Genomic DNA, 14,357 nt, shown 5'->3' on the forward strand with positions numbered 1-14,357 from the left:
ATTTGCATTTATGGCCAATTTATCTTTGTCAATTATTGTTTTGCAAGTGGGGGTAATAACCGGGGAAGTTATTGAGAAATTCACACCATGCGAACAGAGATCGGATGCACACATCCAGACTGATGGTTGTTATGAATCCACTTTTTCTACTGCCATCTCCTGCCACCTGGGGAGCTCGGTGGGTTATGGAGTCTCACAAATCTACGTGACTTACCAACCCTTGTCTCAAAAGCATAATTAAAAGTAAAAAATGCAATTTGTACCGAACACAGTGTTCGCTCACTCTCGTAGACAAGTGGGAAGGCAGCCACCGTAATGAGTAGGCACCAACAATTGCCCAAGCTCTGCAATCCTCTATATATTAAGATGTTATCGGCCCGGTTGATGAGTGTTCACAAAGTAATTATATTACAGGAATCCCGCTGTGATTAAACAGTGCGTGAGTGTGAGTGCATGTGCGAGCTATTGCTGCTCCATACCCAGGTCACTGTAGTAGCCATTTCTTCCCTTTGCTGCCGCACCGGTCATGTGTTCTGCTGAACAGATTCCGGTGTGGGGAGGGAGGGAGGTTGGCCGGACCGGCTGCAATCTCCCTCCCCACACCTGGGGCCAACATGATTGAAAACTCATCATAGATTGAAAACTAATATCTTTAGAACTGCTTTTTGTCTTTAGTTTGTTGTCCTTGCCCCGCACCTCGGATTAGCACGGTTGGCTACGTACGGTGCAGAATAAGTTCAACATACATGCGTACATACAACGTGATCACAATCCACTCTGTGGTTGTGGATCAGTCACAGGCTGTGCCGCACACTGTCGGCAAGTGGCTCCTGACCACACTCGATGGGAGACCCAGGGCCCTGCCTCCCATGTCGCTGACGCAGTGGCAGTTTCCTGGCTCGGCAAGTCGAACGTGCGACGATAAGTGCAAACTCTTACATCGCTACCCTTGCCTGATGCCAAACTCCCCGTTGTTATCAATCATTTCAGTTGTAGGTTTAAAATGTGAAAATTATACGAATTGTAACGCTAAAATCAAAGTTAAAACAAACTGAACTATTTTCATTTCAAACACACGGCTGGTAGCAACACATATATTGTGATGCTATGGCTTTTACGATCAAGTTAACATTAATACGAATTTTTCTGTAGTGTCGTTCATGCACATTGCATCTCAAAACGCCGTAGACTATGTTATGCACACTCTTTTCACGCGGAGTCACAGGAAATCACAGTGAAGTGGGATGGCAGCCATAAGTCACGTATAGTTCCTTTTTCATAGTGCTACTGTATACACATATATATAATATATATCTTGCAGGCCACTTCAAATCAAAGGTCGCAACTTCTACAGCCCGGACATTAAACACTTATTTTTCCGCTTCATTCCTCGCACCACTCCTCTTTGGAATTCCCTCCTCCCAATTTGTCTCTTTTCCCAATTTCTCGTAAGAATTGAAGAAATGTGTGAACTCTCATCTTTTTAAAACCTTAAAAGAAATGTGCTTTTTTTTTTTAAAGGACTTTAAAAAATATAATGAACAGACAAGATAAGTGACATAGATGTATTACGGATAACAGGTACCAAAAGAAAATATAGAGTAATAGAGAAAGGCAAGCTAGATTGAAAACAACAAAAGACAATGTAATGTTTTGCCTGGGAAAATGCTCGGTACAAGAAGCCAGGTAAGACAGCGAATTAAGTTACGGAAGCAATTTGAACATTTAGATGCAACCGACAGTATCAAATCCAAGGTTCGTGAGTAATATAATGGACAAAGGCAAATGGAAGGCCAGAAAGGATATGGCACAAAGAGAAAGAGAGATAGGGAACAGTGCGGGCCCTTGCTCGGCAGCTGTAACCAGTGGCCTGGCGGTACCTGGTGGATCTCGTGCCAGCCATTCTCATCCTCGCAGCCGATCGTGGCGTGGTCCTGCAGCAGCAGCTCGCAGCAGCGTGGGTCGCCCCCCACCACGGCCGTGTGGTACAGCGGCGTCAGCCCGCGGTTGTCCTTGTAGTCGGCCGACGCTCCCAGGTCCAGCAGTGTCTGAGCAAAAACGGGCATTTAACCAACGGCGTGGCGGCACAAGACTGCGGTGCCATGAGGCACGTTCGGTGGATCACGAGGATATGTAACCGTTGCATGCGACTGGTTCTGAGATATGTGATTATTTGAGTATCTGATTACTCTACCGATTATCGGTTCAATTACTCCACTTTATTGGACAGCATTAAAAGATTTGAAGCTTTCGTGACTGCAGGAATTACTCTTTGGTTCTTTCGGTAAAGTCATGTAGAAAGAAAATAAATTAAATAATAGAATACGACGTTTCGATTGCAACACAAGCAACCGTCATCAGGAAGAACCAAATTTGAGAGAGAGACAAACCACAGCCACTATGTTGCGCGTCTCTCTCTGTGTGTCTCTGTGTTGTCTCTCTCTGCTTGTGTGTCTGTCTGTGTGTCTCCGTGTCTGTGGGTTGTCTCTCTCTCAAATTTAGTTCTACCTGATGACGACTGCTTGTGTTGCAATCGAAACGTCGTATTCTATTAATACATTTTCTTCCTACATGACTTTACCAAAAGAACCAAAGAGCATTTAAAGAGTCGGGAAGAAAAGTCTCACCTCTGTTCCCAAGTGTGCTGCTCGAAAAAAAGTGTGGGACACAGCTTGATGACATCATCGGCATCATCATCATCCATATCACACTTGGTGTGGCTTACAGATAGTTTCCTGCCTTCAGGGCGACTGGAACGTGGGGGAGGCCAACATTTTTTAAAGCGACCCGAGCAATCGTCCACAAAAAAGTGTGTCGATTATAATTTTTAGCCGGTTGATCGATTTTATAAGGTATCACCCCAGCTCTTTTTGATAGACAAACACCTCCTGTCTGCCGGTTAAAGAGAGTAGGCAGGGAACCATGCATCTGTTCGTGGATTCAAATCTATCCTCACTCTCACACTACACACTTCAAAGTCTGCAATTAACATCAGTTGTTTACCTCTCGTGCACATTATATGGAAATATTATGCCAATGTCGCATCACACTAATGTTTGAAACAATACGTACACAAAAGTTACAAGAATCAATTCTCGATATAGAATTGTGATCCCCTAGTCCTGAAAATCAGTTGAATCTGTTGTCGGGAGTCAAGGGTGCGGTGGTGGGGGGAGCATGGAGGAGGGAGTGGATTTGTGACATGCCAAGAGACACCTGTAGACGCCAAGACAGGGGCTTTTCACATTCCTATGGATGCGAAGTCTCTTCCATGATGCTCGTAAGATTCTCATTAAAAAAATACTTAGAGGTATTTATGTTTAATACATATGCTGTCATTTCATGTAAACCTCGCTGTATATTCATGGACCATTACTCTCCACCTCTGTGCACAATGAGTTACCTTCGCTAACACGTTTATTTTTCTGCCGAGAGGGACCCAGAAATCTCGCGGTATGCTCCCTTGCTGTAACCTCTGACAACCCAGCAACAGTTGTTTGGTGATAAGACCCATGAGATCAAAACGGCTCCAGAGTTTGCATGCTTTACTATGTTTACAGGGAAATATTAGTCTCGGAAGGCCACAGGCCAATTAAAAAAAAATCACTTTTATTTTGTGTGGATACATTTTTTTTTGGTCCCAATTAAAATGTTCCTTGACTTAAAATAAATATTCAGTGGGTTGGCCAAAACATCTCTCAGAAATAATCTTGTGGAAAAGTCTGGATATCAATTTTAACCCCAAGACTGACACAGCATAGGGAGGCATTCGACGGTGTATTTAGACAAGGCTGTATATTATTATCAGTTTAAATGAGGTAAGTAACTTACCAGATGGTGATGGGTTTTCATTCACAGCATTTTACTCACGATGGTAAAGTGTTAAGTTCCAATCTCATTGCTGTGCAGATTGTGCATATCATCCCACCCGCGTCAACACAGATGAGTATAATACTGGTAGGAACCTTCTGGTTACACCAGCCCACAGGGGATTATTGTATCCGTCCGTCCGTCGTGCATCCAAACATGGGAGGGGTGGGGCTGGGTGGAGAGGGGAGGGTGGGGAGGGGCTGGTTGGGGAGGGGCTGGGTGGGGAGGGTGGGGAGGGGCTAGGTGGAGAGGGTGGGGCTGGGTGGGGCTGGGTGGGGAGGGGCTGGTCACCCCGTGGTGCCCTTATAAAACTCAACGATTAACGTACTCACGCCGGCTTGTGCCCGCCCTCACAGTCGGGCATATTTGCGGAATACACCACTCCGCCGTTGACCCTGGCCATTGACCGAGCAACCCAACGTTTCTACCAGCTCCCTCCGCAGAAATGTGTTTCTGCGGTAAAGTCAATCATGGTTGTCCATGGGATTGATACATTTCCACGACTGTCTCAGGGCTAATGGTAGGTTTTTACCCTTTTAACTGGTACAAAACTGACACCTTTATTCAAGGCATCATGTTTGCAATGACCACAACACAAGTAGTCAATAAAGCAAACAAAAAGAAGCAACTCTGATAAGGATAATAATATGCACTGTCCTTGAAGTTGATTGGCCCACACCCGAGACGGCTTTCTTTAGAGCCTAGTCCCCATTGGTGTAGGGCCAGATGACACCAGAAGGCGTACAACTCAAAAACAGTGCAATATCAGAGTATTGAGAGTTCGGGGTAAACATTTACACTATGCGATCTCTTTTACCAGTGGCAAAATATAATGGTAGGTTTTTACCCTTTTAACTGGTACAAAACTGACACCTTTATTCAAGGCATCATGTTTGCAATGACCACAACACAAGTAGTCAATAAAGCAAACAAAAAGAAGCAACTCTGATAAGGATAATAATATGCACTGTCCTTGAAGTTGACAGTGCATATTATTATCCTTATCAGAGTTGCTTCTTTTTGTTTGCTTTATTGACTACTTGTGTTGTGGTCATTGCAAACATGATGCCTTGAATAAAGGTGTCAGTTTTGTACCAGTTAAAAGGGTAAAAACCTACCATTATATTTTGCCACTGGTAAAAGAGATCGCATAGTGTAAATGTTTACCCCGAACTCTCAATACTCTGATATTGCACTGTTTTTGAGTTGTACGCCTTCTGGTGTCATCTGGCCCTACACCAATGGGGACTAGGCTCTAAAGAAAGCCGTCTCGGGTGTGGGCCAATCAACTTCAAGGACAGTGCATATTATTATCCTTATCAGAGTTGCTTCTTTTTGTTTGCTTTATTGACTACTTGTGTTGTGGTCATTGCAAACATGATGCCTTGAATAAAGGTGTCAGTTTTGTACCAGTTAAAAGGGTAAAAACCTACCATTATATTTTGCCACTGGTAAAAGAGATCGCATAGTGTAAATGTTTACCCCGAACTCTCAATACTCTGATATTGCACTGTTTTTGAGTTGTACGCCTTCTGGTGTCATCTGGCCCTACACCAATGGGGACTAGGCTCTAAAGAAAGCCGTCTCGGGTGTGGGCCAATCAACTTCAAGGACAGTGCATATTATTATCCTTAACAGAGTTGCTTCTTTTTGTTTGCTTTATTGACTACTTGTGTTGTGGTCATTGCAAACATGATGCCTTGAATAAAGGTGTCAGTTTTGTACCAGTTAAAAGGGTAAAAACCTACCATTATATTTTGCCACTGGTAAAAGAGATCGCATAGTGTAAATGTTTACCCCGAACTCTCAATACTCTGATATTGCACTGTTTTTGAGTTGTACGCCTTCTGGTGTCATCTGGCCCTACACCAATGGGGACTAGGCTCTAAAGAAAGCCGTCTCGGGTGTGGGCCAATCAACTTCAAGGACAGTGCATATTATTATCCTTATCAGAGTTGCTTCTTTTTGTTTGCTTTATTGACTACTTGTGTTGTGGTCATTGCAAACATGATGCCTTGAATAAAGGTGTCAGTTTTGTACCAGTTAAAAGGGTAAAAACCTACCATTATATTTTGCCACTGGTAAAAGAGATCGCATAGTGTCTCAGGGCTTTCAATTGATAATCAGAATCAGTCTTTATTTCGACTGCAGGAGGAATCTGAAGAGCTATGAAGCTCTTTTTGACAGATGTCCAGTATGTGCGGGTCTGCCAGTTACAAGAACAAACAATAGATGTGAAAGCCATCCCCAATGTTCACGGTTTACTGCCAGCAAGGCATGTGATGAGCTCAGTTTTTAGGGCACAACATTCCACTGCGTAGGCATTCAGGTAGGCCACGTTTCTCGCTTGGCCCCGACCATAAAATGGCAGATGGGGGGGGTCCCAGTGGAAGGAATATTTACTAAATCTGGATGGGGGATGGGGGGAAACTTAACTAGGGCAGGTCTCCAAGCACAGTTTACCACGTTTGTAAACGCTGGGCAGTGGTAACATTAGAGAAGTAAAGCATTTGCGCATTGCTTTACATCTGAACGTTGTAATGTGTGACGTCATTATGTTGACAATACACTTGTGTCAAAAATAGCTTCCTCTTCCCACATGCTATAACTGTGCCTTGTGCAAGACGGTCCGTACAAAACCTTTTGTTTCTGGCATTGAACATCTGTAAATGAACGTACTGACGGTACGCCGGTGCGTGGTATAATAAAATCAATCTTTTCATAATCATTGTTTATTTTCCCACAATTTGCAAACGCCGGTCAGAAAATCTTATGGGGTGGTATCTCAAAAGCAGTTCTCGTGATGTCGAAGCAGTCGGAAGACGAATGTCAGTTCAAAACTTTCTTTTAGAACCGTCTTATGAGGACCGGTGTACCGCCAACACGTCCAAATGATTATGTTGTCCTCTCTGCTTATATTAAGAACTAGCAGAAGTACCCGGCGTTGCCCGGGTGAAAAATATATTTCTTAATAACCTTACATATATACACACCCTCACCACTCACCACTCACCCTCACCATTCACCCTCACCACTCTCCCTCACCACTCTCCCTCACCACTCATCCTCACCAATCACACCCTCACCAATCACCACTCACCCTCAACACTCACCCTCACCACTCACCACTCACCCTCACCATTCACCCTCACCACTCTCCCTCACCACTCATCCTCACCAATCACACCCTCACCAGTCTCCCTCACCACTCTCCCTCACCACTCATCCTCACCAATCACACCCTCACCAATCACCACTCACCCTCAACACTCACCCTCACCACTCACCCTCACCATTCACCCTCACCACTCTCCCTCACCACTCTCCCTCACCACTCATCCTCACCAATCACACCCTCACCAATCACCACTCACCACTCACCCTCAACACTCACCCTCACCACTCACCATTCACCCTCACCACTCTCCCTCACCACTCTCCCTCACCACTCATCCTCACCAATCACACCCTCACCAATCACCACTCACCACTCACCCTCAACACTCACCCTCACCACTCACCCTCACCACTCAACCTCCCTTCACCACTCACTAATCACCACTCACAATCGCCACTCACAACCGCCCTCACCATTATATTTTTGCCCCAGTCAACGCCGGATATTTCCCATTCGTAGCAGTTTATATAAACTCTATAACCAACTTATATTAAACAGGAAGCGCGATCCTAAAGTAATTTACAACCTTCGATTAGTCCTTTGTGCGATTCAAAGAATCGATTCCTGGCATGTTGGGGGTTTACATTTTGAATGATAGAGTTTCATTTTCATTGGTATGTTATGTTTTAATGTTTTCAGGAGTTTTTAATTACATTTTTGCCCCGGTCAACGCCTGATATTTCCCGTTCGTAGCAGTTTATATCGACTTTAAACAACTTATAGTAAACGGGAATCGTCCGAATCTAAAGGAATCTACAACCTTCGATTCCTTTGTGCTATTCAGAGAATCGATTCTTGGCGCGTCGGGTTTAAAAGTAATTACACAGTTGTATTTTCATTGGTATGTAATGTTTTAAAGTTTTCAGAAGATTTTAAATGTATTTTCCCCCCGGGCAACGCCGGGTATATCGAGTTTATACCACAAAGTCGTCGCTTGACACGGGTGGGGTGTCGAGGCCTAGTACCGTGCAGAGCCTCCGGTCTCGCCTAGATTGCCTACCCAGCTGAGGCTGGGTACTGGGGCCGTTACCCCCCCCCCCCCCCGCGCTACAATAATACTGTCTAATCGCTATAATTTTTTTATCTACCGACCCTATAATAGTAATTGCACACATTGGGGTGGGGGGGGAGTGAAGAGGACGTGAAACTTTGATGAATTTACCTCAGAGTCACGTGTTAATGCGTGCGCATATTTTTTACGGGAATTCAAAATGGCGTCCACCCCGCAGCGAAGGCGTCGCTTGCCGTTGCCAGGGGCAACCGCCGTGGGCCGCGCCGGTCGGCCAACGGGCCAATCGCAGCGCTAGGAAAACCAAACGGACCAATCGTGTCTCGCAAATCCCTCACATTTCGTCCAATGAAACTGCGTATGGTCCGGCGACACACAGACACACACACAGACAGACAGATTTGCGATTTTATATATATAGATTAATTTTCCTGACAATTCTATGCATGTGTAGTGACATTGATGAGTCACTGGAGCGTGTGCCGCTGGGAGATTGGTAGACAATAGAATTAGGGGTAGCAGCCCGTTCTACCATTTGCACCTGTGGGCAAGGCACGGAGCCATCTGGGGGATCCAGAGGGGTGCGGGGCCGAGGGCGGAGCCTGGCCACGTTGGGCAGGGTATAAGTTGAGCTCCGACTCACAGTCTGGGGCTGCTGCGATCTGGAGTGGAACTCGTTGCGCCGTCGTTGTGATCTTCGCCCTCGTCAAGCAACAATGCAAGCAGCCGTCCTCAGGTGGAGAACAGGTCTGTCGAGAAGACAGTGTCTGAATGACACGCCCCAGGCTTGGAGAGACTATAGTCTGTTCTTCACATGAGGACGGCTGCTTGCGTTGTGGCCGACACGTCGTGAGAATAATATTATTATGTTTTACTTTTATTATTTTATAATTCCATTCTACGTGACTTTACCGAAAGAACCAATAAGATGAATCCCTGCAGTCACGAAAGCTTTAAATCGAAAAATAAAAGAGCTAGAGTACCTCCTACTAGCGTCTGTGAATTAGCACACTACACGTGTGAAATAAAGGTTGATTGTATGGTCCTCAGAAGGAGTAACTTTTTTTAAAAATCCACGAATAAAGTCCAAGGAAGTTGCAGGCTGCTGATGCATTCAGATGTTAGCCCTCTTGTTCACAACCCACTGAAGCACCATTGATGCCAATTAATCTAGAGCCTTGTGGTGTAGTTTACATTGAGTGATCACGCAATGCAGAGTGAGGGGATGCTGTTTGTTAGGGATTGGACAGAGAGAGCGACTTGGACCAGGAACATTACCGAGTTACTCACATTACAAATATATTATCAAATACCAATAAATACTGCGGGTATATTTAACTGCAAAACACACACGTGCCATGTGCTTCACAGTGGATGGTAAAGATTCCATGATGGTATTTGCAAGAGTAGGCCATGGTGTTCCAGCTCAGAAAATCAGGCTTTGTCGAACTATTGCAGAAGGCATAGCTCCCGAGCAGGGCTGCTCATACGTAAACTTTGCTTGATGCAGTGCAAGTTTATACGACTCATTGTGCATGCTTTGGCCTGAACACTCCCGACATTAAGCTTGCAGGATTGTCTACAATACTCGGGCCTAGAGCCTTGCCCATTTAATCATACACTAAAATAAAAATAAAAATTGTATTTTATCAGTTAAGGCTCACTGAGCTATATAGCTCCCTTTTCAGAAGTGACGTGTCTATTACAAAGGATAGCTAAACGAAGTGGCTTATCACGTGTAAATGTACTGCAGCCAAATAAATGCACGTTGATTCTAAATGTGGAGGGGAAAATCGGAGGACCTGGAGAAATGTCCACGCAACCACCACGGGGAGAACATGCAAACTCCAAATATACAGGTTTTAGGGTCTGGATCAAACCCATGAACTCCCGTATACCAGGCGAGGTAGCTAGCATCTTGCCACAGTGGTGCTCAGTTTCGAGCTTCCACCCGAAACACGTAAAGTCAATGCTTGCGAGCCTATTCAAGAGTAGACATGCTCGTGGAGTCGTGGTGAATTGCAGCACAAACAAATTAACGTGCAACGCACCTCTGTACGCTTCACACGAGGTTATTTTCTTTCAGTTTAAGGTGATCTCGGCATGTTACTGTGAAGGGTGCATGATGTTTAACCGAAAGTGGCAAATACATGTTAGGGCATGACACCAGGAACAACACCGAGAGGCTCTGTGGGCTGCATAAATGAGTGTCAGTTATCCATCAGCGGAGGCGGGGCTAGATGAGCTAAATACAGACTCATCAGGTGATTGTGGTCCTAACGCTGGGCCACAATTACCCGATGAGGTGTTTTCACATCGACAGAGGAGGAGAATTGCTGGTAGGTCTCTAATGTTACCGAATCGCCACATCACACCACTCCATCCTTCAATCAACCCTTTCCCATTCTGATGACGTACGTGTACTTAAACTAAAATAACTTTATCGGCAACAAGGCTCCCACAAGGCCATGCGGGAGGGCGTGTGGCACAGTTTGGCACCAGCTATCGTAGAGTGCGGTTGTGTCGCTACAGTTCTCTGCGGTGAGAACAATGTCTTTAAAAACAACGGCGCTATGCCTCTCTAAATAAAGTTAACAATAACCGCTTGTGCATTCCGAGATTCAGCGGTGGACGGGACCCCACCCTGCAACTTGCTATCGCCTCGGAAAGGGAAGGGGTTAAGCATCACACTTACAAACGCATGTTACTGAGAGGAAGATAATCCTTGTGTTCAAACACAGAAGAGGCTCTTTAAGAGGTAAAAGCGGAACCAAGGGAGCTATGTTCAAGATGCCTCGATTGTTATTGAGATATTCAAGGATGAGTGGCAAATGGTGTCAAGAGCAGGAGTGAGGTCTAGGATAATCCATAGTGAGATGGATCCACAATCACAGGTGGAAGGTCACGACCATATGCAGGAGGAGAGCCATCACTGTAGCATTACCTCTGTGGACACCAGAACATAATGTGCAATCGGCACCAATTGCAGTCGTCCCTCAGTTAACAGTGACATCGGTGAATGGATTTCGGCTAACCTTATGCCTTCCAAAGAACACTTCTTTAGACTAAAGTTAACATTTTGATTAATAGCACGTTTACATTATCCACGTGGGGTGCCAATTTCGGCCAATCCGAGCGCTCATAGGTGGGGCTGAGCCATGCCCTCAGCCAATCAGCGACGCCCATTTATGAGCTTTTCGACCTTGACTGGCTTTGTTTACATTACGGTTTATGTTTTTTACAGTGGAAACAGCTCTCTTCGATTAACAGTTATTGCGATGAAAAGTAGTTTCCGTGCAATGGATTAAAAACGACGACTATACATTCGAATTGTCCTCACTGAGTCACGTCGTCAAACATAATTCAGTGAGATGAGCGTCACGTTATGTCGGGAACCAGTCCATGGTGGTGATCCCAGAAGACGATGACCCCAGAAGACAATGATCCCAGAAGTAGATGACCCCAGAACAAGATGACCCCAGAAGTAGATGACCTGAGAAGACAATGACCCAGAAGTAGATGACCCCAGAAGATGATGGCCCCAGAAGACAATAACCCCAGAAGAAGATGACCCAGAAGATGACCCCAGTAGAAGATGACCCCAGTAGAAGATGACCCCAGAAGAAGATGACCCCAGAAGATGATGGCCCCAGAAGATGATGGCCCCAGAAGATGATGACCCCAGAAGGAGATGACCCCAGAAGGAGATGACCCCAGAAGGAGATAATATCAGAAGATGATCCAGAAGAAAATGACCCCAGAAGATGACCCCAGAAGAAGATGACCCCAGAAGTAGATGACCCCAGAATAAGATGACCCAGAAGTAGATGACCCAGAAGAAGATGACCCCAGAAGACGATGACCCCAGAGCACAACTCCTGGAGTCACTGCAGCCACCCGTACTCTACCCGATGCTACCCCGCCACAATAATATTTAGATGTTTAAAAAAAAATGGTACGACTACCTCATATCATACATTATAGTAGTTAAATGTGTTGGCCATGGGGTGGGGGGGTGGTTGGGGATAGTTTGACCATACTTCACCAAGCTGGTCACTGCCAGTTGCTGATGGTAAAACACGTAGTACCTCACCTGAATATGCTCTGTAAAGAGTGGTTGACAACACATGAACCAACAATATATATTTTAACAAATCATATCCTTCAATGCTATGCTGAGGCCATATTAAATTAGTGTGAGTCGATATATGTGTGTGTAAGTCTATGTGTGTGTGTGAGTCGATTTGTGTTTGTAACTACATGTGTGTGTTTCTAAAGTCGATGTCTGTGTGTGAGTCCATATGTGTGTGTGTGTAAGTCGATGTGTTTCTATTTGTGTGGGTCGATGTCTGTGTGTAAGTCCATGTGTGTGTCTGCCTTTTTCGCCCGGGCAACGCCGAGTACTTACCGCTAGTTACTATATATAAAAAACATCATATTATTAACAGAAGTGTTTTGTGTAGACACTGGTGATCTGGCTAAGAGCTATCAATGTCACAACACACGTGAGGCTGCCGGGAATCTAACCGAGACTCCCAGTGTTGAGGGCTCAGTGCTGCGACATGGCAATTACGATCCCACACCCACCCCCCTCGAGCCACGCAGCCACCTATTTATTAGTTTCTTAACGTTTAGCAAGTCATAAAACCTGCGCAAAGTCGTGGTTTTGGCGCATCCCTAACATCCCGCTGCTTACACATTTGCTGCGAACTAATCTCATTCTCTCCACAACAACAACAACAGTAAACTGCAGCGACGAGAAACGAAAACATAGGTGGAAGCAACGGAAAATTAATTCCCACGACTCTGGGGGATTGAAAATGAAGCTTTTCATGCACGTTAACCTCCTATTGTGTGAGTCTGGGGTGTGGGGGGAGGGCGCGTTGATATATTGCTTAATGGAGGGGCTGCTCCAGCGAAGAGCTCCTGGGGAGGGGGGTCCCAAAACGAGCGTTTAATGACCCCCCCCTCTATCTTATCACTTGGTCTTTTCCCGCACCTCCGATTAGCACGGTTGGCTGCGTGCGGTGTGAAAGAAATTCAGCGCGCATACATACTTATCGATGGGGGGCTTCTTTTTTTGCCAGTATGCAAAATGGCAATATAAACAAGTGTTAAGATCTTCAAACACCAAATAGATACCTTTTTTGCAAGACATCAAGTCTGCATTAACCACACAGGCACTTGTGGTGAAAAAAACATGCAAACACACGTGCTCTGATAACATATGCATTGTCTTTGAAATTGATTGGCCTACACCAGACAGCTTTCTTTAGGGCTTAACTCACCAGTGTCAGAGCAGAGAACGCCAAAATACGAACAGTGCAAAGACAATGCCAGACAACGTACATACGTACATCTCCAGGACACGAGTGACCGCGATGTTTCTTTTACGATGTTTAAAGTAACTTTGGAAATGCTCTTGGTGTTTAGTTTGTTGCCCTTCCCCGCACCTCCAATTGGCGCAGTTGGCTGCGTACGGTGCAAAAGAAGTTCAACGTACATAACTACACGCACTGATCAAGGCCGATAATATTGATGTTGTGCTCTTGTGAGATGAAGTTGTTTTGAGATTAAGACATTTCCGTTGAGAATCGTCAACGGAGCAGCGCTTTTTGTCCTCGCATCGTCAATGTCCCCAATGAGTTGACGTCGCAATCCTACCGCAGAAGTGACGTGCTCGTGCAGCCCACATCCGTGCTTTCGTGTAAGCTCTCCGACTTTGGTTGTACTTGCAGATTTGATGTTTGGTGACAATGCACAGCACTTGTGTGCTCGCCGCTCATCGCAGAGGTTCACGGTTCAAATACAGCGGCCGCCCTGATTATTACGACAGGTGTAATAGCCATAGTAGTACTGTGCGCCGTCTGCTTCAGAGGGGGTGTTAAGCCTGTCCCATTCGTCTGCAGGTTGCAAGGTGGGGTCCCGTTCACCGCTGAATCTCGGAACGCGCAAGCTGTCGCCGTTAATTTTATTTAGAGAGGCGTAGCGCCGCAGTTTTTAAAGACATTGTACTGTACTTAGCGCAGACTGCACTCTATGATAGCTGGCACCAAAATGTGCCACATGCCCTCCCGCATGTCCTTGTACTTACAATTCCGTTCAGAATCGATTCCATTCCGATGACGTAAACGGACGTAAATGTACGTAATCGGAATGGAATCGGAAGAAAAACTGATGACATACGCGCACGTCATCGGAATGTGAAACGGTTAAAGTTCCCCTGATGTAATTCGCAAGAGTATGCCATTGTGTGCCGGCATCTAGGTCGATGCCGGCAGATTTGCAAGTAACTTGTGG

The 14,357-nt window shown here is 45.4% G+C and overlaps 1 protein-coding gene across 3 annotated transcripts in view; it reads right to left on the reverse strand.

The window, feature by feature from the left end:
• Positions 1-14,357, reverse strand: part of LOC144722949 (SH3 and multiple ankyrin repeat domains protein 2-like) — a 679,767-nt gene that overhangs the window by 387,089 nt on the left and 278,321 nt on the right. For all 3 annotated transcript variants that reach the window (XM_078601389.1, XM_078601386.1, XM_078601388.1), the window contains exon 7: positions 1,881-2,048. In XM_078601389.1, coding sequence (XP_078457515.1) covers positions 1,881-2,048 — 168 coding nt within the window. The remainder of the gene's footprint in view (positions 1-1,880; positions 2,049-14,357) is intronic.

This window comes from Lampetra planeri, chromosome 16, assembly GCF_965212315.1.
Source record: "Lampetra planeri chromosome 16, kcLamPlan1.2.h2, whole genome shotgun sequence".
Classification (NCBI taxonomy): Eukaryota; Metazoa; Chordata; class Hyperoartia; order Petromyzontiformes; family Petromyzontidae; genus Lampetra; species Lampetra planeri.